The sequence below is a fragment of the Labrus bergylta genome, chromosome 17 (assembly GCF_963930695.1).
Source record: "Labrus bergylta chromosome 17, fLabBer1.1, whole genome shotgun sequence".
In the NCBI taxonomy this organism is placed as follows: domain Eukaryota; kingdom Metazoa; phylum Chordata; class Actinopteri; order Labriformes; family Labridae; genus Labrus; species Labrus bergylta.
Genome location: NC_089211.1, coordinates 6,129,719 through 6,155,588, shown reverse-complemented (window position 1 = coordinate 6,155,588; position 25,870 = coordinate 6,129,719). Strand labels below are relative to the sequence as shown.

General features: G+C 41.0%; 1 protein-coding gene across 3 annotated transcripts in view; it reads left to right on the top strand.

The window, feature by feature from the left end:
- The window catches only part of LOC110000908 (WD repeat-containing protein 7), a 93,460-nt gene that overhangs the window by 49,178 nt on the left and 18,412 nt on the right, over positions 1–25,870 (top strand). For all 3 annotated transcript variants that reach the window (XM_020656291.3, XM_020656292.3, XM_020656290.3), the window contains 2 exons: positions 14,290–14,517; positions 23,010–23,196. In XM_020656291.3, the coding sequence (XP_020511947.1) occupies positions 14,290–14,517; positions 23,010–23,196 (415 nt within the window). The remainder of the gene's footprint in view (positions 1–14,289; positions 14,518–23,009; positions 23,197–25,870) is intronic.

Below are 25,870 nucleotides of genomic sequence, written 5' to 3'. Positions count from 1 at the left end.
ACTTCTCTTTGGAAAAGACTGACACCTGCAGCACAGGTGTACACAACACACACACACACACACACAGTTTTCCAGTCCATTTATCTTTTGTCACATTTACCTGAAAGTTTAACAGCGACAGACACAGACAGGTAGATCTACTCTAGTGACTCACACATAAAGACAGAGATACTTTTTTATTTATAACTGAACACATATAATCAACACTTGACAGTTTTAGGATGTGTTTCCCTCCGTTTTTTCATTTCCACCAGCTGTATGCCTAAAATCTTTGCCACTTTTCTTCTCATATGGCAGCTTTACAACATCATTTCTTTAAATACAATACATCCAAAGACCAGCAAAAAATAAAACAGAATGACTCTAAAATAAATTGGACTAATGAATTAAAAATGACATACCGGTACTTTAAAAGAAAATACCTCAGATATGGCTCTTACACCATCCTGCTGTCTCTGTCTGTCCTCCCTCCATCCTCCTCTCAGACCGGTCAATATCACACATGTGTCTGACAATTTATCATTTCTCACGGCTCATTTTTCTCCTATTGACAGCAGTTTCTTTTTTCTTGTTCTTCACATTCAGTCTCTGCAGTATTAAATCTGTTAGCGGATGCCTCAAACACAGAGCGGAGCACAGTCTGAATGATTTCAGCTGTAGTGTAGTTTTCAAACTTTTCTGCCCTCACTCTTTATATCACTGCCTTGTGGTGTTAAGAAAAGATGACGTGCATGAAGCTTATCTGTAGTCAACTGAAGCACAGATGTAATATTATGGCAGTAGCGTGAACGCCTTTGTCTAAATAATTTGGCTCAGAGACAACCTGAAAGACTCTATGCAACACTCCTTAATGAAGCCCTGATCTGAGAGAAATGCATAAAATTACAGATATAATTGAAATTGATCTAGATAATAGTTAGTGGTTTTATTTGTTCACCTAAAATGTCGGAGACTTCCAGCAAGCACGACCCATACAGAGCACTTCAAGTTGACCTATTCTGCTGATCCCCATTTTAAAAATCACATATAGTGTTACAATGCTGGATGCCCAAACTAAATGAGTGCAAAGTTTCAGCTCATGAGGTAAACATATGTTGGTGAAATCCCAGGATACGTCTGTAGAGGGCGCTCAGCGGCTTGTCCCTGCAAATCACACAATATTTCCCCAATATGAAACCAAGAACTCCACGAGACGGCTTCAAGCCTCTGCGTAAGCTGTTGAAACCTCTTACAAAGGCTCTCTTCTCCCAGCACTGGAGAGCAGCCCCCCTCCCCTGGCAGCCCTGCAGCGTTCTGCCCCTTCCAGAGAGCTGGCCAATCAGGAGAAAGTGGGGAGGATGGCCTTAAAGAGACAGCAGCTCTTTAAGGCCAAGATCAAGAAATTAGGGTTTTTACTGACACCAGTATCAGATAAATAAGGAGTTTTATGATAATTTACGTTTTTTGCTGTTTGGCGGGAAAGTGCCCCATTTCAACGCTCATATAAGAACAACGTATTAACAAGGAAATGACAAATTTTCAACGGAACATCTGAAAAGCTGAACAAGACTTCACCTCAGGCTTTGGGAACCTGCCATAGAACAATATAGGTTTAAAAAAAACAAAAAGAAGAAAATTCTTACATTATTTCAAAGGGGAATTTATTTTACGAAATCAACTTGCAGCTTGACATGACGCTCATTGTGCAACACTTATCTGATGTACCATATGTACGTTTGAAGAGTAATAGGTAGTCATTCCTCCTCTCTACAGTAAGGAAGAACAAGGAAAAGGTAGAAATTGAGGATAGAAGAAAAGAAGGCATAAAGGCCATTGGAAAGAAAAGGATGAGGGGAGGAACATGGTCAGGAGGAGAGGAGAGGAGGAGATCAGAGGAGGAGACAAAGGAAAACGACAGAGATGTTGACAGCAACAGAATCACTTGGCCGCAGGCTGTTACCACAGCGATAGACTCATCACCTCAGTCTCCTGTGTCCCCTGTCACACACACACACACACACACACACACACACACACACACACACACAACGCGCACACAAACAGCACACACACAAAAATACAGAGTTCAGGATGTGCAGGTGACAACAGTTGTTGCTCGGTGCCACAGCTGCAAAACCTCCCAAACCAGAGCTCACACACACACACACACACACACACACACACACACACACACACACACACACACACACACACACACACACACACACACACACACACACACACACACACACACACACACACACACACACGTAAACCTGTGTGTGCTATAATTATTACCCTAGCAGTGTCAGGGGATGTCATTAAGATCCACAGCCCCGTCGTCCTTATACACCTACAGACAGACACACACACACACACACACACACACACACACACACACACTATATTTGGTTAATTGAATCTCTCTTGGCATGGCATTTGTAAGTAATATGTGTTTCCTAAGTATCAAAACAAAAAAGTGAATACAAATAAAAACAATACAAGTCGTTATTCTGCAAAACATAAATGGACAATTGCTCAGAATCAGAAAAACTAAAAACATTCTATTTATTAGTAATAAGACTCGATTTATTTGGACTTGAGGTTTATGTCGGAAAAACTCAGGGTTTGGTATATCATTCATTTTAAACAAATTTAAGAATAATAGTCCACTAGTTTTGAATGACACTGCTGCATCACAACGTATACCTGATTGGAAATCATGTCATTGTTTTGCTGCCTTGCCATACTGAAAAATAACCAATACTTGATCAGAGAAAATAAAAGGGTAATCGTCATCTGCCATTTCACTCAACTATGCCCCTAAATTTGCACATTTATGAAACACTCCTAGGCTTAATGAAATCAAAAAGGATTTAGGAGTTCTAAAAAAAATGCAGCCATCTCAACAATTAAGAAAAGAGCCATTGACCCAATAAGTGTTTTTTTTGAGTTGGCTGTAATCATGTTCAAAAATGTGACATTTATATATGGTACCTAGGATTTCTTGGCTCTTGCAGTCTGCCTCAAGTGGACACTGTAGGTACTGCAGTTTTTAGCTCCGCTTTAGCTTCACTTGAGGTCACCTTGTGTGAAATAGTCACATATCCTCTGGTTCCATCTCCCCAAATCCAAGCCTTAGCTCGAGTCATCTGTTCTTATTTTATTATTAGTTTAATATCTTCTGGCCCTTTTATGTTATGTTTAATTTATTCTCTTGTCTTTTGGACCATTGTTCAGGATAATGGTAACTGAATTTTTCTTCAATTTACCACAAAACTGCTGCAGCCAAATGTAAAACCTGTTCATATCTACGAGGAACAATAATGTGGTTCCACTCTGGAGAGAAGATTGAGAGACTATCTCATCTCTGACTCTGATGGAGGGGGTGACCCCAGGGAGGGCAAAGGTCCCTGCCGGACACAACACCATCACCCCCTCCCTCACACACTGACATATGCACAATCACACACACACACACACACACAAACACACACACACTCATATTTCCTCTTTGCTGGCAATCATTTTCTCTCCTCCAGGATTTAGAACCCTGCAGGCATTATCAGCTGATTTCTTGTAGAATATGAATGACAATTGCAGAAGTTTTATTCTTTTTTTTGGACATCAGTTCCTCATCCTGTTTGTTTATAGTAGGGAAAAGTGAACTATTTTCCTTATGAAGGGTCCAAAGCATCAGAGATAGAGGTCAGAGACCAGAGGTCAGGCTGACCCTCACCTCTTGGTGTCATTAGCCCCTTTGTGATTTGGTTAGCTGAAACGCTAGCCTCCCCTGCTAATCTAATATCAGAGCCTGGAGGTTGTTTGGGTCAGATCACATTTCTCCTCAGAACTGATTGAGCTTATGAAGAGATAAATGGTCCGAGCTCAAACTGTGAACGCCCTGATTGTTTCTGATGATTGTGTCTCTTCTGTTCTACACAGCGAGGGACCCAGCTGGTGTATGAGAATATTATTGTGTTACAGACTGACCAGTGAAGATATTGTCCGAACGTCATTAATGTACAGGAATGTATTTCTGGTTACTCTTAAACAAAAAGAGCAGGAACACAGATAGTAGTGAAGGACATTTGTGTACAGTATAGTCTACTCTAATATAATGCAGTTCAGTGTTTTCTGCTATATGTTTATAATAGGTCAACTATGATATTATAAGGTGTGGAATGGATAAGATGTATTAGTAAAAGTTGACAAAGTTCATAATATTTAATGGTATATATGTTAGGGCATTATAAGACAGTTAGTTATAGTATAGATGTCTTTTGGGTTAGAAGCTGGTCTAAAGGTAGACCAAATAAACCATTGTGTGGTCGTGACAGAATGCGCACAACAACAAGACTAAATACATTTATTCATACTCAGGCTACTTTAGCCTCTTGTACAAGTCCTTCTCTCCTCTAATCTTAACATTGCAGTATGACACCCACATCCTCTCTGCCTGTCTGTCCTTTACACACATACACACACACACACACACACACACACACACACACCTGTCTTATGGTTGAATGGATAGTGTGATCATGTGCACTTGAAGGGGGGATGGGCAGTGTGTGTGTGTGTGTCAGGGTTTATGAATGTGTCACAAAGATAAAGGACTGGCCTTGGGGTTGTGTGTTGTTAGTATGTGTTGTTGTGTAAGTGTGTGTGTGTTTGTTACAGACTGGCAGCCTGTTTATGATCTGAATGTAGATGGAGATGGAGGAAAACTACTGGTTACTGACTGACTGACTGACTGACTGACTGACTGACTGATTGATTGATTGGAGGTTTTATTAATTGATTTTAAATCAATCGAGTCTTTGAAGAATCAAGCTTAGAAGATGTATATGTTGCCATTATCTTGTGTTACATAAACATGAATGTGATTAGTGCAGACAGAAGGGGTAACTACATGCTCTGTATTCATGTGTGTGCACACAGACTTCAGGCCATCACTGCACAAGTTAGTCCCCCAGTTACCCCAATAAGTCTGGACACGCCCCTGAGCAGTGAACACAAATTGAATCACATGTTGTTGGAATCACTGTCATTGAGGATTGTATTGTTTTATAGCTAATTCATTAGCCTTTGGAATTGATTGTTACAATTTGATTGATTTGATTTGAACTTACTGTATGCAAACTCCTCACCTATCACTCCTCTTTAGCTCCAACAAAAAACAAGATGGCGGCTTATTTGTCTCCAAAATAAACAGCAGCCCACATATTATAGGTTGACGTCACAGCAGCTACATTCATTTCATTCACACCGTCAGTAGATTCACTCAATAATTTTGCCCTCTTTTTTGTTTTTCTTTTAGAGTCCACAATGATTTGGTTCAGGAAAATGTTGAGTTCAGGTGTTCTCAGATAATTTGTCTTTTAACCGCCTGCTGTTTCTAATCCGGTAGGATTACCTGTCCGACATCTTGAATTGATCCAAAACTTTAGACTCAAAACAACAAACTGTAAATCTGTCATCAAACTTATTTTCTTATTTCTTCACCCAGCAAAAGAAACAACTCTGAGTCCTTTTATTTTACTTCTCAGCATTTTGATATGAGAAATGGCTCCTTTTCCTCCCTCTCTATTCAAGTAATACATCAGAGTATTGACTTAGGTTTTTTATTGTTCAAGTTACTGTAAGAGAAGAAGAGAAGTTAGCACAAACTGCAAAATGTCATCACTTTAAAAACACAAATTTGAACATGAGCATTTGGACATTTGTAATATGTCTCAGATTGATGATGAAATAATTAATTTCCCCTTTTACTCTAAGTTTCTTTTTTTAGGCTTTTCATTTTAGAGAGCTAAAATCTAACTCTGTCAGGCTTTGATTCGTGTGATTGGAGACCATCTAAACGCTGGTGTCTTTAATGAGAGTAATTCCTTCTTCATAAAGAAGTGGTGTGATGGAGGTTGTCCACTGTCACTGCATTAAGGTCATTAACATCAGAAGACATTTTTCAGTCTGTCCCATTAGCAGCATGAACCTGACAGCTGCAGAGTGACGGGAGTACGGGTTATATTAAAAAGCTGTTGTATCTGAAATTAAACTGCAAAACAAACCTCATTGGTACGAATAGGAAAAAAGACCTCAGGCTTTCAATATGGCCAACCTGTGCCTTCCTGCAGGAGAACTGAATTATCATGTGTGAGAGGGGCTGATGTGACTGTAAATATGTCCCCCAGCACATGTTTATACTGCATCCAGTTTGAAGGCAGGGGAATGAATAGATGAGATGTTAGGAATGAGTCAACATTTACTCTGAGAGTAAACCCACTGATATTGGTGATTCCATTTGAGTGAAAGCTTTGTCCAGAGAAGTTTGACTGTCCTTTTATTTAAGAAATAGATTAATACAAAAAACTCTGTTCTCTGGGACTACATGTTTAACTTACCAAATGATTTAATGATGGGGTCTCACATTTAAACTAGTATATTACATTGGATGTTGAATTGATGTTGTACAGTTCACTCGATTAATGTGGACTGACCACACCAAAAATACTCATGTATATTGGTAATCAATTCAACAGCTTATTGGGACCGTAGAGTGTATGGATCCCCCATTGGTTTGGTCTGAGTCAGTTTAGAAGCTCCAGATGTCTGTCACCATGCTGGAGATGCTGTCTCTAACTTATATGCGGTCAGTCTAGAAAAGTCAAGGAGTTGGAGCTAAGGTGGGCCTTTAACCTCTTGGAAACAGCTACAACGACCCCCGCAAATGAAAGAATAACTCTTAGACTTCATAAAACAAAAAAACATATGAGTTACAAAAGAAATCATCCCCCGGTGTGATCCAATGAAGATTTGAGCTTAAACATTTTTATTATTGATGTCAAAATGGGCATTTAAACATGGGTTCTAATGGGGCTTCTGGTGTTTCTGCAGCCAGCCCCAAGTGGACAATTGAGGAACAGCAGTTTTTTTTGCACATCTGCATAGGCTTCATTTTTCTATAATTGAGGCTACAGCTTTTTCTGGGCCTATCATTTCATTTATTGTGAGGATGTGATGGGTGGGAAGATTTTGTCTTGTTTGTTTAGTAAATCAGGGAATACCTTTATTATCAAAGTGAATTGTGCAAGCTGTCTGAAACTCATATCTGTAATGACAAAGCATAATCAATCTAAAAACTGATGGGTGGTCAGCATTAATGCCATCCCTAATCCCTAAAATGGTTTTGTCTGTTCTCCATCTCTTACAAACTTGTGTCCAGTTTGTTTGTTGTATCTCATGCAGACGCCCCCTGAACCCCCCTGTCCTCTCTCTCCACCCCCCATTCCACCTCTAATTGAAGCATTGTTTCCAGCGAGCACAGATAGCTCCGCTGTCTGTGTCTTAAGACGGTAAAATACGCTTAACCTTCAGATGGACTCTGGACGGTTGGAAGGGCAGCCACCGTTTCTGGACTCAAATCTTTTTTCTCTATCAACTTAATTGTGTTTTTCAATTATTTCCCCAGATTTTCTGTCTCCTGACATTTGCTGTAAGGACAGTGTTCCCCCCACCTCCCCCCTGACTCCTCCCTCCCCTCACAGCTCTATGACTCTTTTGTTTTATTGGACTTTTTGTCAGTCCAGAGAGGCTCGTCTTTCGGGTTAAATTTCAGTGTTTTATCCGGTTTCATTTTGAAACCTTTTTTTGACTAAACTTTTCCTCTCTCAGTATTTCACCGTCTGTCGTTCACTTTTTCTCGCCCTCCCTCCCTCTTTGGTTCTCACATCAGTTTCCTGCTGGTATTGATCCCCTCCCTCAGTCCCTGGCGATCAGGTTTTACCAGTCTCCCATTGATTACCAATGGTAGCAGAATCAGGGTGCATCATGGGAAGATGGTGGGGCTAAAGCTCCAGATGTGGTGGGAAGGTTGTTGGTTTGATCTCCTCAGCAGGGTGACTAAAAACAAGATATTAACATATTGATCAAAAACAAAGTGTGCCTAAGGTTTATTTACATCGTTTTTATTTATTTATTCTGTTTATGTATGTTTTGAGTTAACCTTTATTTTACCTGGAATATTCACATTTTAATACAAAATCTCTTTTAAAAGGGAGTCCTGGCCAAGACACCCCTCAGACGGTATACAGGGCACTGAGGGAATGCTACTTTCAAAATCATGCTAGTTTTTGAAAATTACTAACCCTTCCTTTAAGTGTAGCATTTATAAAACGTGGAGAAAATGGTGGTTTCGACGGTGAAGACAGTTTTCTGGTCTTTATAAATTCACAAAAAAAACAACACATGTTAGTGTAACATTAGAAACGTTTGTGATTTAATTCTAACTGAATCAAATATTGATGATAAATCAGCAGCTTTTATTATCTGGATGACAGCAGCTTGTTTTGAACTTGAAGTTAATTGATAGGGAGAGCTTACGCTGATCAGCGTGTGTGTGTGTGTCTGTGTGTGTGTCTTCATGTGTGTATGGGTGGGTAAGTGGGTGGTTGTGTGTGTGTTTTGTGTCTTTACACTGTATTGATTACTGGTCTTCAAACAAAGAAATCAGCTCTTCAGTCTTTTCATATCTCCTTTTCTTTAGTGTTTGTCTTCCGTTACACCTCCTTACCCTTTTTGTCCTTTTTCACTGATGTCTGGCATACTTCATCCAAACTCTACTGACTCTCTTATTTATTATTCAGCCTTTCTTTCCTTCTCATCCTTCCTTGTTTCCTCAGGCCTTCCCTCCTCACTGTCTCCATTAATCTCTCTCCCATTTTACTTTTTATGTGCTCCTTTTCTTTTTAACTTTTCAAACATTTCCAATTTACCTATTGTTTTTTCTCAACCTGCATCCTTCAGTTTTTATTATCTTGTCAGTGTTCTGACATTTAAAACACTTCTATCATGTGACAGGAGGAAAACATAAATGATCAGAAGACCTATTACAAGCATTCAAATATGACAAAATGTATTTATATAATTTATAAATCTTGGCATTGCATTTTTGAAGAGCATGGTTCAACCTTTTAAAGGTTAAAGTTATATTTTTTAGAGTGTTCTCCGGCCTAAATGAGTTGTTAGTGTTCGTCATATTTCATATTTTTCCCGTGATCGCATGGACTCCACAGGTTGCTGCATTACACCATCCTGCCCTTTTTTAAATAGATTCCTTCCTTTATTGATAATGTCATTTCAGCCAGAAAGCCTTTTTATTCTGATCCGTCCGTGGTTTTTATGAAGATTTAGCCAAGCGGCGGTGAGGGGAGCTCGTCCATCCCCCTCTTTAGTTTATTGGGTTATGTTTGGGGGCCGCTTGGCCAACAAATAGGATTTAGATACAATGTCATTATAATAGATCTGCCGGTTGTGAAGGAAGCCGATCGATAGGCTTCAAAAATCAATCAGTGCATCCAGAGAGCAGGTACGCACGGGCAGAAAGTGATGCTACCTGACCAGAAAAACCTCAAGTCGTCAAATGATGGTGGTTCATCTGAAAGTTTTCTAGGACCCTAAACTTTCCACGGCTGAAGAACTGATGAAATGAATCCTGTCTTGCTTTAGGTCTGGGGGAACTTCAGCTTGATTTAAGCACTTTAAAGTTCTCCTCAGACGCAAGTAAAATGTCAACATGGCTGCACAGTATGCCCTTATGAAAGTAAGAAGATCTGCCCTGAGAAAAGTTTCTCCGTTTTCTGGAAGTGTTTCAGAATTGTTTCCAAAGTTCTGTCCACCGTAAAGGTTATCAAAAGTCTGTTACAGCAGAAGCAGAACAAATTGAATCCACCATTTAACCACATTTATACCATCATGTCCAACAGAGACTAACAGCCGAGTAGGAGACGTTTTTGAATGTGCGAGCACAAGAAGTCTGTAACTTGGAAACACCTGCTTGATTAAACCAAATGGAAAAGATGCTCAGATGGAAGTCAAAGCATTCTGAGCAGCCTGACAGCCTCGTCTATTCCAACAGAGATAAACACGTCAGCTTTAACAAAGAAGTCATAACAGGCTCTCATTGCATTGGATTCATGCTTGCTTGACCCATAATTACAGTGGTCCCAAATATGAGAATAACCAGTCCAACCAGTGGGATTTAAACTGAGGTCTTAAGTTCTTTATCAGACTAACAAATCATCTCCATTCTACATTTTGTCTAACTTTAAAAGTATGTTAACTCTAGTGTCTTAAGAGATCTCTTCTGGTAAATATAGTTTGTTGTATGGAGCAGTTTTTCAGCCAATCATGGAAGGACTAGACTCTTTGCATTCAGTGGATCTATTGGGTATTAAGAAAACAAAAACAGGGGCTGTCCATTAAAACTGTGAGCAAGGGGTAATATGCCCTCTTTAATATTTATTTCTCACATCTTTTATCGTTATTGCAATATAGAACAACTTAATGTCACATTGCATTAGTATGTGTGCATTTATCTCATATCGTGCAGGCCTGATAGTGAGTGAGTAATCTTTGTGCATTTAGAGGAAACATGTTTGAAACTGTTTCCAGAGCAGTGACTTCCTTTTTTCTCTTGTGACAGTGACAGTACAGTGAGGGTTGACGATCTCATCAGGTGTCAGAAAGTTTAACAGCTGATCCTCTGTGAGTAGGATACGTCCCTCATCATCCATCCTTTAGTTAAGAAGGGACTATGAGGATGCACACTGAGTGTTTTGTCCACTCCTGTCTATAAAAACAAAGTCTACAGATCACTCAAAGTCTTGGTTTGTCTTTGAAACTTGCAGCTCTTCCTCCTCCCTGCCTTTACTTTCTCTTTCTCTGTAAATCTGAACTTTTTAGTGATTCTAGTTGGGAGTCTATCTCTAATTCTGTTATCTACTGGCCCAGCCTGGCCCGAGGATGGATGCCATCTATAATCCATTTATCAGAGCCGGCCGCTGGGCCTTCTTCCAAATGACAGCTGGCCTTAAGCAATCTCATTATAAAAAGCACCCAGATATAGTAGTATGGAAATATAGGGGGAGGGGGCTCCGGCTCGGGGTCTGAGAAATGGACTGAAACAAACGCACAGTGGACAGAATATATAAAAATGTTTTTTAACATACATTTATTTATTCTGTAGACATGAAAGCATTGTAGAAACTTCTGCTTTGGCTCCGGTTTTTGTAATGTTTCCTGCCATCACTTCATAACGTATGAATAAAAAGTATCAAGTGTGAAAAGCTGTAAATGTTGAGTTATATCCTGAAACTTCTTCAAACTCATTCAGCTGTCATTTCAGGTCTCACGTCAGTTACATTTGGAGGCATTGTAAAACACTTTTGTTTAGACTTACCTGGATTGATGCATAACTAACAGCTGAATTATAATTATAGCAGGAGAAGTGAATTATTTCAGTCCATATTTATAATTTCAAACTAATAAATTCACACAGAATCCGATCAGACAGTTTAGATGAAGTTAAGAACAAATTGCTGAATGGTGGAGGATGAAATTAACAGACCAGTATACAAACAGGACATTTAAATTAGTTCTATAGGCATTAATAAAAAAAATAAAAGTTTTGCAGATTATTTATATGTCTTGGAAATACAGATGCTTTTCCATCGTTAAACATCTGGCCAGAAGAACTCTCTCTTCAACTGTTTGGAGTACATAGCTATTCAATTGAACATGAAGTGACTGTTATTTACAGATGAGATCTAAATAGCAATCAATGTCATCATACTCTCTCTGCCTTTTAAATAAACACAATATGGCATCAATCATATACCTGATTAGATGGTAGTATATCCGTCTGTAGTCTGAGGAGGTGGTCTTGCATTTTTTTGGGTGCATGATAACAGATTTTTCCTGATATGTGAAATGTTGATTTGCACATTATCCATAAGTGTATATGTTTGTCCACTCAGCATGCATATTTGATTACTTCTCTTCTGTAGTGGAAATAATATGATTCACCATTATGCTCTGATTCTGATAACCCACAGTCAGATGGTGACTTCAAATACTCTCAAACTGTACAAAATCACTATGGAAAATAGGAAAACATATTAAGTTTAACATTATGGAAACATGCTATGAATATATTTGGCCTGCTTCTTTTTGTTGTCCAATTGGCAGAACATTTTAATTTATGGTCTGGGCTGATATTTAATTTAAAGGCTTTAATCTCCAATAGCAACAAGAGGCTGATATCATTTTGCATCTTTGACTTTATTGAAGCAGTTTTTTATCGTCTCCCTTGATAGTTCCAGTTAAAGTCATCCTCCCCGTCTTTAAGGAAAATGTAACAATATAGAATCTGACGCACGTGAAGATACAGCAGCATGAAGTTCAACAGGAAGTAAACACAGCAGTGACTGAGTCTTTCTATTCATCACACACAGTGTGCCCGCTCACCCCGACACCTCGCAGACTGTGTGTGTGTGTATATGTGTGTGTATATGTGTGTGCATGTGTGCAAGGGGGGCGAGGTCCCCTGCGATACAAATCCATAATAATGCTATGCTCACTCATCCAGAGAGAGAGAAAATAAGAAATAGAAATTAGAGGGTGGAAGCAGTGGGAGGTGATTGTGTCTGTTCAAATGTTACACTCTCTCTCTCACACACACACGTGCACACACGCACACACACACTTTTTATGTAGTCCTTATTGGGCCTTTGATCAAAGGTGTGTAAGGAGCTCTCATCTCCTACTGTGATACTCATACAGACACACACACTTATTGGTCACGCACACACTCATGTATTGCTCTCAGGGCTGCAGAAGCTTCCCACTGTGTTACACACAACACACAAAAGAGGGCACGCCCACGCTTACACACACACACACTCACACACATAACAAAAGGGTCTCCAGTTGCACGTGTCCAAAATCCTTGCAGAGGTGTGTGTGTGTGTGTGTGTGTGTGTGTGTGTGTGTGTGTGTGTGTGTGTGTGTGTGTGTGTGTGTGTGTGTGTGTGTGTGTGTGTGTGTGTGTGTGTGTGTGTGTGTGTGTGTGTGTGTGTGTGTGTGTGTGTGTGTGTGTGTGTGTGTGTGTGTGTGTGTGTGTGTGTGTGTGTGTGTGTGTGTGTGTGTGTGTGTGTGTGTGATTGCACTGTGACTAAAGGCTTTCAGCAGGACAATGAGACGTGTGCCTGCGTGTGTGAGAGAGAGCGCGCGTGTGTGTGTAAGTAATGGTTAATACGGGGACAATAGAAGTGTGCCTGTTCAGTTGTTATCGGCTCACAGGAGACTCTCAGGCCTGCTGCGTTTTCAACCACTGCTTACAAAGAAAGGAGGTAAAGAAAGAGATGAAAAAAGAAATATCCCCCACACTTTCTCTTTTCAGCTGAAACGTCAAGTGTCAAAGGAAGGAACTAAATTGACCAACATTTTCTTTGAATCCTTTCGAGATAAAGAATGAATGTAATAAAGTGTGATGCCAGTACTTTCAGACCTGGGCCTCATGTTGTTGTACATATTTTGGGGTCCAAATGAACAAAAGCTAAGAAAAAGTTTTTTGGAAGTGGAAGACTAAGACACTCGGTTGGATCCCAGAAACAGATGTTAAATTACTCGCTTTAAAGCTGCCATTGACAAACATGTCATTTTACCTCACAGTAAAACCGCAGTAGCTTGTAGACCCCTTCCTGGATCGGTTTGGTGTTTGTGTACCTCTGTGTTCCCAGATATTCTTTTGGATCCAAACTAACACTTTCAAACACCAAACGCACACAGTAACACAAATAAACCAACGGCTTGATGAAGGGATGGAAAAAGCAACACCTGTGTTCTGGGACAAATCACCTGGACGGTCTCATGTCTTTACACTGGCTCCCCATCAGTTTCAGAATCCAGTTTCAGTTCTTATTGTGTTAAGAGCTGTGTGTGGTGAAGCTCCGGCTTACATCACCAAGCTACTGAGGCCAAATAACACCAGCAGGTCCCTGAGGTCCTCTGACCAGGGTCTGCTGGTTGGAGGACTGTGAAAAAGGAGACTGTGCCTTTGAGGTTGTGACACCTAAATTTAGGAAATTAGATCTGTGCACTCTGTGGGCACTTTTAAAAATCAGCTAAAGACTCATCTATTCAGACTCGCCTTAGTTTTTATTTTTATTTTGTGTAACTGTCTGTTTGTAATGTCTCTACTCAATCCTTTATTGTGAAACACTTTGGGACATCTGTTCTTGAAAGGTTCCATATAAATAAACTTTACTTACTTACAATTACTGTTTTTATCAATGGAGTTAAATCTCAGGTACAGCAAGGTGACAGTGTAAGGTTTAAGGTCGTCTTCAAATCAAGCTGTTAACATCTCACTAGTGTTCAACTTGATGTCTAAAGAGTAGGATAAACACTGGGAAATCAATGGTCTCCCAACAAGACATTAATGTTCATTTTCTTTCTCTGGGTCTCCAGGCTGTCTGTCCAACCTTCCACCAAACGCCAAGAAGATCTCAAACTCGTACGAGGAGCGCCGTAAACAGGCAACCGCCATCGTGCTCCTGGGGGTCATCGGGGCTGAGTTCGGCGCTGAGATTGAACCACCAAAGGGATCTGTGCGGGCTCGAGCCGGGGGACAGGCTCCTGAGGGCTTTGGTCTAACGAGTGGAGGATCGTCCAACTACTCACTGGCCAGACACACATGTAAGTACTGTGCAGAACTAACACGTTTATCTTCATGCAGCATTTACACTCTGTACGAGGACTACTTTATCTCCTGTTGCTACGTCGTATCTATCTGGAGTCCACTGGAGTCGTGAACCAGGTTTTCATTGCAAAAGACCCTCTTGGGATTGTAATGATTGTTTCGGCTATTAGGCAAACCCTCAGGTGTTGCCAGGGAAACAAGTTGTTGTTTGTTTAAAACTTTATATTCTGACGGCAAAACTCTTGGCAAAACTTGATGGATGATCTTATGATTGTTTTCTTTGTCAAGTGACCATGGTATAAACGGGATAATATTCTTTCGAGGTGTCCATAATGGAGAATTAATGGACTTCCCTGAGGCAACCACAGGCCTCCAAGTCATCCATTAATTCTTGATAATGGACACCTTGTCGGGCATTATCCCTTATCCCTCCCAACACCTTACACTTGTATGCAAAGAAGCAACATAGCTTGCTCATAAGCCACCTAAATAATCAGCTCTTGAAAAACATGTTTGATTTTGTCCAACAGGCAGGATGTTTTGTGCACATATGTTGTGGTTGCAGTGAATTCATTTTCTTTAGTCCAAGGAGTTTTGATCCTCTGAAATAATGCTCAACACTAAATGAATAGATTATTATTTCTGCCTTGGTTGCAACCATCTTGGATTTAAGGGAGCTCTGAGAGACCATTTTGGTGAATTGTAACTCTTCCATGAAGGGTGTTTGGAGGTTAGTTTGTAGGATGCTGTTCTTCATCTAAATCCACTCGGTGACACTCGGTAGAGATCTGCAGTACTGAGTTATTTTCTCGTTTTCTATAAACTTTGTTTCCATGCACAGTTTAGATGTTTGTTGTCACCATTGCCAGACACAGAAACCCCTTCATCACCTTCTTTATTTTTTCAATTTATAACTGCTGACTCCAGCTCCTGTTGATTGACCTCTTTCCCCCAAACAGTAATTATCGTGGATTGTCCAGAAAGAATCCCCCAAATGTCTTTATTGGCCACAGGTGTAGGGTGGTATAAGACATGATGGTGTGAGTGTGTCCATCACTGTGATGTATAACCAACTTTTAGATGATTGGTCTCCATGGTCCACCATGGGCAGAATCCTACTGAAGTCTTTGAACACAGTTTGTGCTGTGAGTAAAATAGCTCTACAAATATTGGCTGGATGCCCGTGAAATTAGATACTGGCCTTAAAGGTTCCCAGTAAAATATTTCCATTGAACAGTCCTGTGTGTCATGTTTACTGTTGTATTTGTTATAGTAGTGTTTTTTATGTGGCGTTACAACAGTAAAACACTATTGATGGCCTCTTAACTTCTGACAGAAATGGTTACTGGTTCTTGATTTCATCCCAATTCAAGGTTTTCAAACTCTGAACTATAAAACAAACTGACAAAGTAGAAAGTTCAGTGTTGGATTAAAGGTGAGGGGAGAGAGATGCGATTGATTTTCACCCACCAAGCTTGACACCTTAAGGAGCTTGGCAGTAACTTCCACACCCTAAGATACACGTTCTCCACACACACACACACACACACACACACACACACACACACACACACACACACACTCTCTCTCTCTTACTGAGCCCAGCCTGTGCCACGCTGTGCCTGCAGCGTTGGACCTTGGTGGGCATCAAACCCGCACTAAGCAGAGCTGCTCTTCCGTCCCACTGACCCCAAGCTCTGATTGGCTGCCTCAGGGGGGCATCCGCCCAGCGACAGTGCCTGTATTCTCACTGATAGGCTTCAGAGTGTGAGGGTGCTTAGTCGGACACACACACAGGGGTCAGTTCACCTGTGTGGACTGGAAACTAACACACACACACACACACACACACACACACACACACACACACACACACGCGCACACAGAAGCCTATGTAAACAGCTGAATAAACTACAAATTCAATTGATCCACTTAAGTTGGCCTCCATCTTTTGAAATCATTGATCTGAGGTGGCTATTATGAATAATTTGTAATATTTCTTCCACTTCATTGACTAAACCAAATGTCTCAAGGTCTTTCACATTTCAAACTGTCTTCACGTCCAGTAGCCAAAGACTGGGTAGACAATCTTTTGATGCAGAGAATGCCAGCTTCATGTACTGAAGCTGTCCCTCCAAGCGGACGGCCCTGGTTCAAATCCGACCTGTGGCTCCTTTCCCGCATGTCATTCCCCACTCTCTCTCTCTCTCTCCCTGATTCCTGACTCTATCCACTGTCCTATCTCTACAATAAAGGCACAAAGGTCACACACAGGTTTGAATCACCCGGTACATTTCAGTGTGTAGGAGGAGGTATTTGTGGATAATTTATCTCAGGGTAAAATGCTCTTGCATGATGAACACTAGAGGGACATTTTAATTGCATTGCTATGAATACAACCCTAGGCTCTTCTCAACAATTAATTCCACACAGTCTGCTTTCAGGGAGTAGTCCTGCACCCCTTGCCTAAGAGCAGTCATATTTCACATGGCTACAAAATCTCCCCTCACCGACCGGAGGAGCAAGCTCCTTTAAAAACTTACCTGAACTCCACAGAGCAGTTGGCTCCTTTAGCTGACCTTATCGAGTGACTGGACCCTCTAAAACATGTTATTGCCTAATAAAAAGCTCGAGCCCATGTTTAAAGAGTGTAAAAAAGCAAGCGGTAGAGGACAGCTTTTATGACTTCTCCTCTATATCTTTCTCACGTTTTGCTTTCATTCCCGCCCTCTTCCTCTGTTTTCTTCTTCTCTTCCTTTCTCTCAGTCTTTTTTCCACTTCTCATTTAGTCCGTTGTTTTTCTCCCTCCACTCTCCATCTCTCCTCTCCCTGTTATGAAATTGAAAGATGGATTGGTGTTGTTGGCATACGAAGCTGTGTGTGATGAATGAGAGCTGTCCCAGGGAGAGGGAGGGTACTATAGTCCATACAGCAGGGTATAGATTGATGTTTTCATATGGTGAGGGGGGAAATGTAGGGAAAATGGAGGGGGAGATCGAGCTTAAGGATGGATGCGTGGAAGGGAAGGACGGAAGGACAGATGATGACAGAGGGAAGGGAGGATGCTGTTGGACAGGATAAAAGAGACTAACCGTTCATCTGTGTCTCTGGACAATAATTCTCTCGGTAAATGTCAGAATACCTGGAGTCCCCTCTGAGGCCCGTTCACCGTGAACGATGGCATTTTTAAACATTAATGAGAGCTGATTGGAAATTGAGTTTTACTCTGTGTTGTAGAAAATTGAACAAGGTTGAGCAGATGGTGGAAAATAGGAAACACACTGCTCGGATCAGATTCAACAAATCCGAAGATTTGGAAGTGCTCCTGTAATGTCTTCTGCTGGTAGTTGCAAAAGAGACTGGCGTTGATGTTATTTACTCCAGGGGGAGCCGATGCGCCCACTCATAGTACATCCACTTAAAGTGTTGATTTTTTTTTGCCACTGACTCAGATGAGGGAGAACGTAACAGAAATATCCCAGCAGAGATGGTAGTCTGAGCCAGGCTTTAACCATGGCTTGAAAAACTCTGGGAGGTAGGTCTCCTTCACATAAAAAAATGAGCTGGTTGGAATTAAATAGGCATGTCCTCCCAATGTAGGGGTGCTATAAACTAGTTCTTTATCATCTTTTGTGGTGCTTATTTCCAAACGACTGTTTCATCAACCTGCTAACATTCAAGTAAACGAGGAACATACTTGTGGTAGTACAATAGCCAGCCACAGAGCCAGTGTGAAATCTGCTAGTTAGTTGTGCATTGTTTCACATGTATGAAGTGGGTGTTGAGCAAATACTGCTCATTTTTTTTTCCTTGTATAGATTTTTTTTTTCTCCATAAGACACAGCATCCCTCCCTGGCTCTTATTCTTTCTTTCTTTCTATTGTTTCTCTTTTCTTCTTCCTGGCTCCCTCTCTCTGTAGCCAGTCTGATCCGGCTCTCATCCTCTAACATAGTCCCCCACATTGATTTACCTTCACCTCTCATTTAAGCTCAAACACAGGAAGAGAGGGGAAGGGGGGTTGGGGGGGGGGCAGGGTAGATGGAGGAAAGAAAGTAGGGAGCCTGTTAGTGGTCGACTCAGCCTGCTAAACTTTAGACGCCACAGATCTGTCACTATTTCACACTCTCGACCTCCCTCCCTTCCTTCCTCCCGCCTCCCTAACCCTGCTCTAATCACCCTCTGTGTGTTAATGTGACACGTTTACTGCTCTAACTAACAGCTCATTATGGCCGGCTGAGGCTTTGTCAATAGCTGTTGGTTCATTTGGGTCCGGGCTTGCCTTAAACAAAGATGTCCGCCATGAGAAATGGACTTTACCCTGGACCTTTCTCATTCTCCCAGAAGGGGGAGGGAGCTGTAAATTCAAAGACTCGATTCAGCCAATTAAATCACTAGTTCAATAATCATCTTTAGTTGTCCAGGAAAAGTGAATTTCATAGTGCAAATGTGGCTGTAATAAAAAAAACTGTTCATATCTGCCCACACACAGCCTCTGTCACTGCTCAGTGTTGAACTCTGACCAAATGACCTCTGAGGCCTGTTCTGATTGAAGGGGGGGGAGGTGGGGTGCACCCACACACATTTAAACAATGTCAAGCATTTGAATTTGACTGGTGACCTTGTGCCCTATGACACCTAAATCATTCCGATCCTCCTCCATCCTCCCACACGGTCACAAATTCATTTATTGATTATCAGTTTGTTTTTCACCACCAATCTTTAGATTTTATTTGGGGGCAGAAAAGTTTAAAGATGAATCTAAATATATTTTTTGTACCCTCTGACTATAACAATGTTAACACACAAAGCTTTAAAGATGTTACATTCACATGGTGTCATTGTATATTTCTTACCTCCGTCTGTAGCTCTCGTGCCAAAACCTTTAGTCTTCTTTCAAATGCTTTGGCATGTTTTAATGAAACCTAACGTACAGCAGCGTGACATGAGATGTGCCACTCTCTCTCTCTCTCTCTCGCTGTCTCATTTTTGCCTGTTATGTGCAACATACAGAGCAGTGGAAACCAGTTTCATTTAGTCTACTGTAGTGCTCACTTCAGCACCATGGACAGAGAACAGAGCTTCAGCTATGATTACTCTTTCTTTAAACTTTGGTGTTTCCCCAGGATTTATTTTTTTGCATCACAGACTTAATTTGCTGCTTTCTGGTGAATAAGTGTGCTCTGATGTGTGATGTAAATATTTAAACAATGAATTGATTAATTGTTAAAATGAACGCATTAGGACAGAAGACCAATTGAGTACCAGGATGGACTATAATACAGAGTCTTCATTTACAGAGACAAACAGACTGCTGGGTCATGTGCTGCTAGAAAGTGTGTTTGTAGATCTGCATTTTAAAATGTATCAGTCATTTATTTAAGAAACATCTCAGGAGAGGGCGTGATGTTGTACTGAAAAGTGATTCTGTCGTAGGCATGTTTTCATTTTGGCAACCAAAGATCGACAACTACAAACAGGAAAACGGGTTTGAAGGCCTGTGGGGCCAGTACAAAAGAAAATCAACATCACTCCTTGCTCTTTGTCTCTACGATCCACCAAACTGGCTAACAACGTTAGCACCAATGTCCAACTCTTACGGTCTATGTTGCCCATAACAACGTAGCAAAATGATGCTAACACAGTTAGCGCCATATCTGTCGCTGCTGGTATATATTATAGCAGTCCTATACCAGCAAGGCTAACACAGTTAGCCTCTAGCTATATCTTTCATAGCCCGGTCAGGCTGTGTGTGTGTGTAGATATAAACCAATAAGAGGGGGGGGGGGGGCATTTAAGGGGGTCTGATGATGAAATGCCAGGAGATCCAGATGATGAGATTAGCTCTGTGTGTCTGGAGACTAAAGGACCTTTAGAGCCACCACAGGATTATAAATACTTTAAGTAAATGATCTTTTTTATATTATATGTTTCTTAATGTTATGACTGTTTAACTTTTACATTTCAAGCGACAATGCAATGAACTTTATTGATCTGTGAGTGGACAGCAGCAGCAGCAGCAGAAAACAGACCTCTGAGAATAAAACCTGCTTCTACGAGGATACGACCCTCGACAGGCTCTGATTTTATGAATTAATGACTTATTAATTCATGTGAAATGAAACAAGAGAAACTTGTTTTCTACGAAGATTCCCAGCCATTTTTATATAAAGCCAGATACTAAGTGTATAATCGGCCTCTCTTTGGTTTTCCTCAGACTTCATGTTTTTGCAGCACATTGTGAAGACACTGCTAAAAGCTCTGGACCTCAGGTTTCAGTGAGTGAGACAGGCGGAGAGAGACAGTCAGTAGCTTGTGTGTGTGTGCGTGTGCGTGTGTGTGATTGGGGGAGGGGGGTGTTATTGAGAGATGGGGATATTTTCTGGAGCCTTAATGGTCAGCCTGTCCCTACAGAGGCTGGCTCAAATGTCAGGTCAGCTATGAAGTGACCCCCATCCTGCTCGCTGTCTTTATCCTCCCAGTTTGTGTCTGTGTGTATGCGACATAAGCTGAATCATTTTCATCCAAACCTTATTTAAGACATTAGGATTCATTCGTTTTTGGATGTTAAAAGAGATGAAGTCTTTATAGAAATGGTTTTGTTTCAGATGGCTCACATGTTTAAGACATGTTTCTAAATTGGGCGGGGCTTTGACTTGTAATCTTGACGTGTTCTATGAGATTTAATCAAAATCTACAACTGTGTAGATAGCAAAAAAAGCCTTTCAGGGGCTCCTTGACTGTCATAGTCCAGGTGTAAGGACGCTGTCATGTATGACTAGCTGGGAGTGAGAGCTAGATCATTCAAAATGTGAGCATAGCGGTTGATGCAGCTGCAAAATCTGGAGTTTGAATTCATCTGAACGCCGCTATTACACAGCTGTGTTAAATACTTGATTCTGATTGGCCAGTTACTTAATGCAACGTCCTGCTATCCCTCAGTAGATCACCGTTGTTAAGAAGAATGAATCGTACTAAGATCATAAAATGGCTGCAACGGACACATGTGCTCTGATCATATAATCTAAAGGACTGAATGTTCTCAAATCAGTGCGCCGTAAGGAAGTTGGGTTACCTTGACATCAGTATGTTTCCTGTAGAAAAGAGAGAAAGGAGACTAAAACAGCAGCAAAATTAAGACTGAAAAATTGCAAACAGATGGCCTCGCGGTGAGGTCGCGCCCCATGTACGGAGGCCATAGTTCTCCAAGCAGACGGCCCGGGTTCAAATCTGACTTGTGGCTCCTTTCCTGCATTCCCTGGATAAGATAAGATAGTCCTTTATTGATCCCCGTTGGGAAAATTCAAGTGCTGCAGCAGTAAAAGATAACACGAAGAACATGCATATAGTATTAATAAATTTAGAATAGATAGGAATACAAATAAAGATACTATGTATTTACAACTATTAGAAGCAGGATATCTGTCTGTGATTAAGAAGACAGACTAGGACCCACTGCTGTTTTCAGTCTGATGGCAGTAGGCACAAAGGAGCGCCTGAAGCACTCAGTTTTGCACCTGGGGGGGACGATACGATGGCTAAAGGAACTTCCCATCTGCTAAAGCTCATCATGGAGATGGTGAGAGGAGTTGTCCAGTATGGCTGTGATTTTTGTCCCTCATCCTCCTCTCAGCCACCGTCTCCAAACTGTCCAAATTCCAGGCCAACAACAGAGCGGGCCTTCCTCACCAGCTTGTTGAGCCTGCTGACTTCACCAGCAAAGAAGAGTGCGCTGGCCACCACAGACTGGTAGAAGGTCTTCAGGAGTCTTTTGCAGACACTGAATAATCCACTGTCATATCAAATGTACACATGAAGTAAACACATGATGGAAAGTGCTATGGGATAAAATAGGGATACAGAAGATAATGTCAAAAGACTCCAACATGACAAGATGGAGAAACTCCATCAGGTGCTGCTCTGATTCATGTGATTTGTTCACCTTGTCTCCCTTCACCATTAGTGGAAATGTTCATTTTAATTTGACCAATGAGAGTTAGTTTTGAGTTAACTGTTGCTATGGACGCAGCTCTAACTGTAGATGCCGTGGATTATTTGTATAGCGGAAGACAGAAGGCATTTTCAAATCAATAAATGTTGTGTTTGAAATGATTGATTTCCTGTGTAATAATAAGCATGTAATAATGACATGTAATAAGCAGAATAATGTATAGTGAGTGGGTTGTTATCACGGAGGAACACCTTCAGGATGAGACGAGAGACCTCAGCTTGTCGAGGTCGATGAGGATGTACTGAAAGGTGTTGGGACTGGGATCCTGTCCCGCTCACCCTGTCAAGATTCCTCTCTGACATAAAAACCTGCTCACCATGCATTATCCCCATCATATCTTATTTGATCCAGATTTTGTCTTTATTTATTCACTGCAGCAAAAGTCGATAAGCAAGCATCATCAACCTTAAGTAATTTCACTTCCTAAAGTCCTGTACATGTGTTCTACTCTGTAATTCTACTGTTTCTTCTACTTGCAGGTAAGGCTCTCACCTTCCTGCTGCTGCAGCCCCCCAGCCCCAAGCTGCCCTCCCACAGCACCATCCGCCGCACCGCCATCGATCTGATTGGCCGAGGCTTCACCGTCTGGGAGCCGTATATGGACGTATCAGCTGTGCTCATGGGACTGCTGGAGCTCTGCGCTGACGCCGAGAAGCAACTGGCCAAGTGAGTCCACCAGGCACTCACATTTAAATGTTGCTGTCAATGACAATTATAATGTCTTTCATATTCTTCTTAAAGGGACATTTTAGTGGGACTTCTTTAAAAAACAAAACACTTGGTATTTTCTCTGATGACTTTGTTCATGATGTGGACTCCTTTATAAAGCTGAAAGACTTAAAGTTGACCTCTTCTTCTGATCCTCATGTAAAAACGTACCTATAGTGTTACAATGCTGGATGTCCATAAAGTTTCAGATCATGATGTAAAGGTAAATTTGAGTAAACCAGGATACCTTTGCAGAGTAGGTTAAAAAGTTTGTCCTGAGAATCACATGATAGTTCCCCCATAGAGAGAGACTGAGACAGAAAATCCTGAATACATACTGAACACAAACAGCAGAGGTGTTTATTCATTTTTTTTTGTTTGTCGGTTTAACTGATAATCTTTCCTCTCAGATTCCAGAGACCGGACAACCTCCTGTTTTAATACAGTACAAATGTATGCGCATACAAACACACACGCTAAGACAAACAGAGAAACACTCAGGCATCATAAAGCTGACACACTGAGCTATGGAAGCTGGGTTGTAATCTCATTGCAGGACATTATGATGATGTAACGATGTCTGCGTTGCTCTGACATGAGAGTCGTCTCTGCATGTATGTGTGTTTGTGTTCAAATGTCCACTCAGAAAACTATTGGCCAATTCCCCGTTTGAGGGATCAACCTTTTGATTTGAATGACTATAATGCACAATAAGCAGCTGTCTTTTTCGGTGTAATTGTCATGCATCTTCATCTTCATAGGGCATTAAAAATGAAAAACGGAAACTAAGTGCTTGGCACATTTTTTGTATCCGGACACAAAATCCAAGGAAACAATTGTGCCAGCAGAAGCCCTCTTGTAGGCAAGCCATGTATCAACAAGGCCTCCCATCTGTTTTCTGCGAAAAAAAGATACCTGAACTTAAAGTTCTTTGAACAACTTTTACTCCTCAGGTTGTCTAATTTTAGTTAAAAAAAATGAGGCCTGACGAGTTAAAGTTGGCACGAAAGTATTTTTACAGAAAACTGCAAAAATGTGTGGCAGAAAAAAATTGAATATTTTTCTCATGGCATCTCTTCAAATCTTCTGATGAGTTTCTTGAAACAACATTTTTGTACGACTGCAAACCTAAACTGATTAATATTTGTCACTGTGATCGTTTAAGAATCTGAGATTACCCAGTGAGAAGGTAATGCTTTCTGCACTTTGAACATGTAAACCTGCAGAGACGAGCTCAGAGGTTTTGTTTGCCTTCACAAAGACACACTGAGGTTGTGATTCAGTTGAGTAAGTGGAGGTCAGAGGTCAAAGGGAGGAGGTGATTCAGTGGCATCTTTTCCTCTCTGATACAAAGGGCTGAGCGTGTGCGACTCTTCCTCCCTGCTGAATTCTAACTGGCCAATATGAGCTGATCCTATTAAGGCTGAAACTGGAGCCGGGTTAGTCTGGTTAAATGAGTATAGATATGTCTGCTGTCACTGTGTGTGTGTGTGTGTGTGTGTGTGTGTGTGTGTGTGTGTGTGCGCGTACGTGCGTGCGTGCGTGCGTGCGTGTGTGTGTGTGTACAACAGACGGACTCAAAATCATGCAATTTAGTCAAATACATTTTAAGTGGAACAAAAGTGAAAACAACTTGAATAGAATAAAGAATACCTTTATATAATTTCTACTTACCTACACTCAAACACACATACACATATAAAAAAAAGAAACTGTTGAGTCTTAGTTTTAAATCCTTCCTCACAAGTACACACACACACATTGAAAGAGGTTATGAATATGAATAATTAACCATGCAAGTTCTGCCGCTGTATTTTGTTGCCTCCTGGTGTTGTTGAAGTAAACAGCACAAGGGCGGATCAATGAGACACAGTGATCAGATCAGTTCTTAACAATGCAGAGGACGAGAAAATACATAACTCTCTCTATCGCTCTCTCTCTCACACACACACACACACACACACACACACACACACACACAGAGTGATCAGTGAGGCTCTTTGTCACTGATCTACACAAACGGTCATCAATACACTCCTTGCAGGGAGAGCATCCGATAATCCTTTTTCAATAGCCTCGGATTCAAGAAGCTCTTTGTTTTTTACAGTGTCACATGATATGTTTTTATGTTTTACCTACTGTCCATCATTTTCAGTCATCACTGTTTGTTATATCCACTTAAATCAGCCCTGATGTGCATCATTCAGAAGGGATGTGTGAGCTTTGTTTCAGACCTGTTGTTGGGCTAAAATGTTGCAGATCAGCTGTTCCTGGTTGAGACTGTTAACGGACTTCAAATGTGTCTGTTGGTCTCTGTGACATTCTTAACACAGGATGCCATCCATGCCATCGCATGGATTACAGCACCAAAAATGAACATGCACAGAGGAAGCTAACAAGTCTCCTTTTACCTTCTTAAGAACATTACAAATACATTGATAAGGAAACCATTGTTTCTAATGCAAAAAGAAAAGCTTTAAAATCTCAGATTCTTCCTTTTGCAAATCAACGACTTCGATCAAACATGTAGATTTAGACATATAAGGTCTCACTTTAGAACTGAAGTTGTTGAAAAAAGGCATCTGAAACTTTCCAACAATATAAACCGTGTTCAAGTGTAACCTTATCAAAT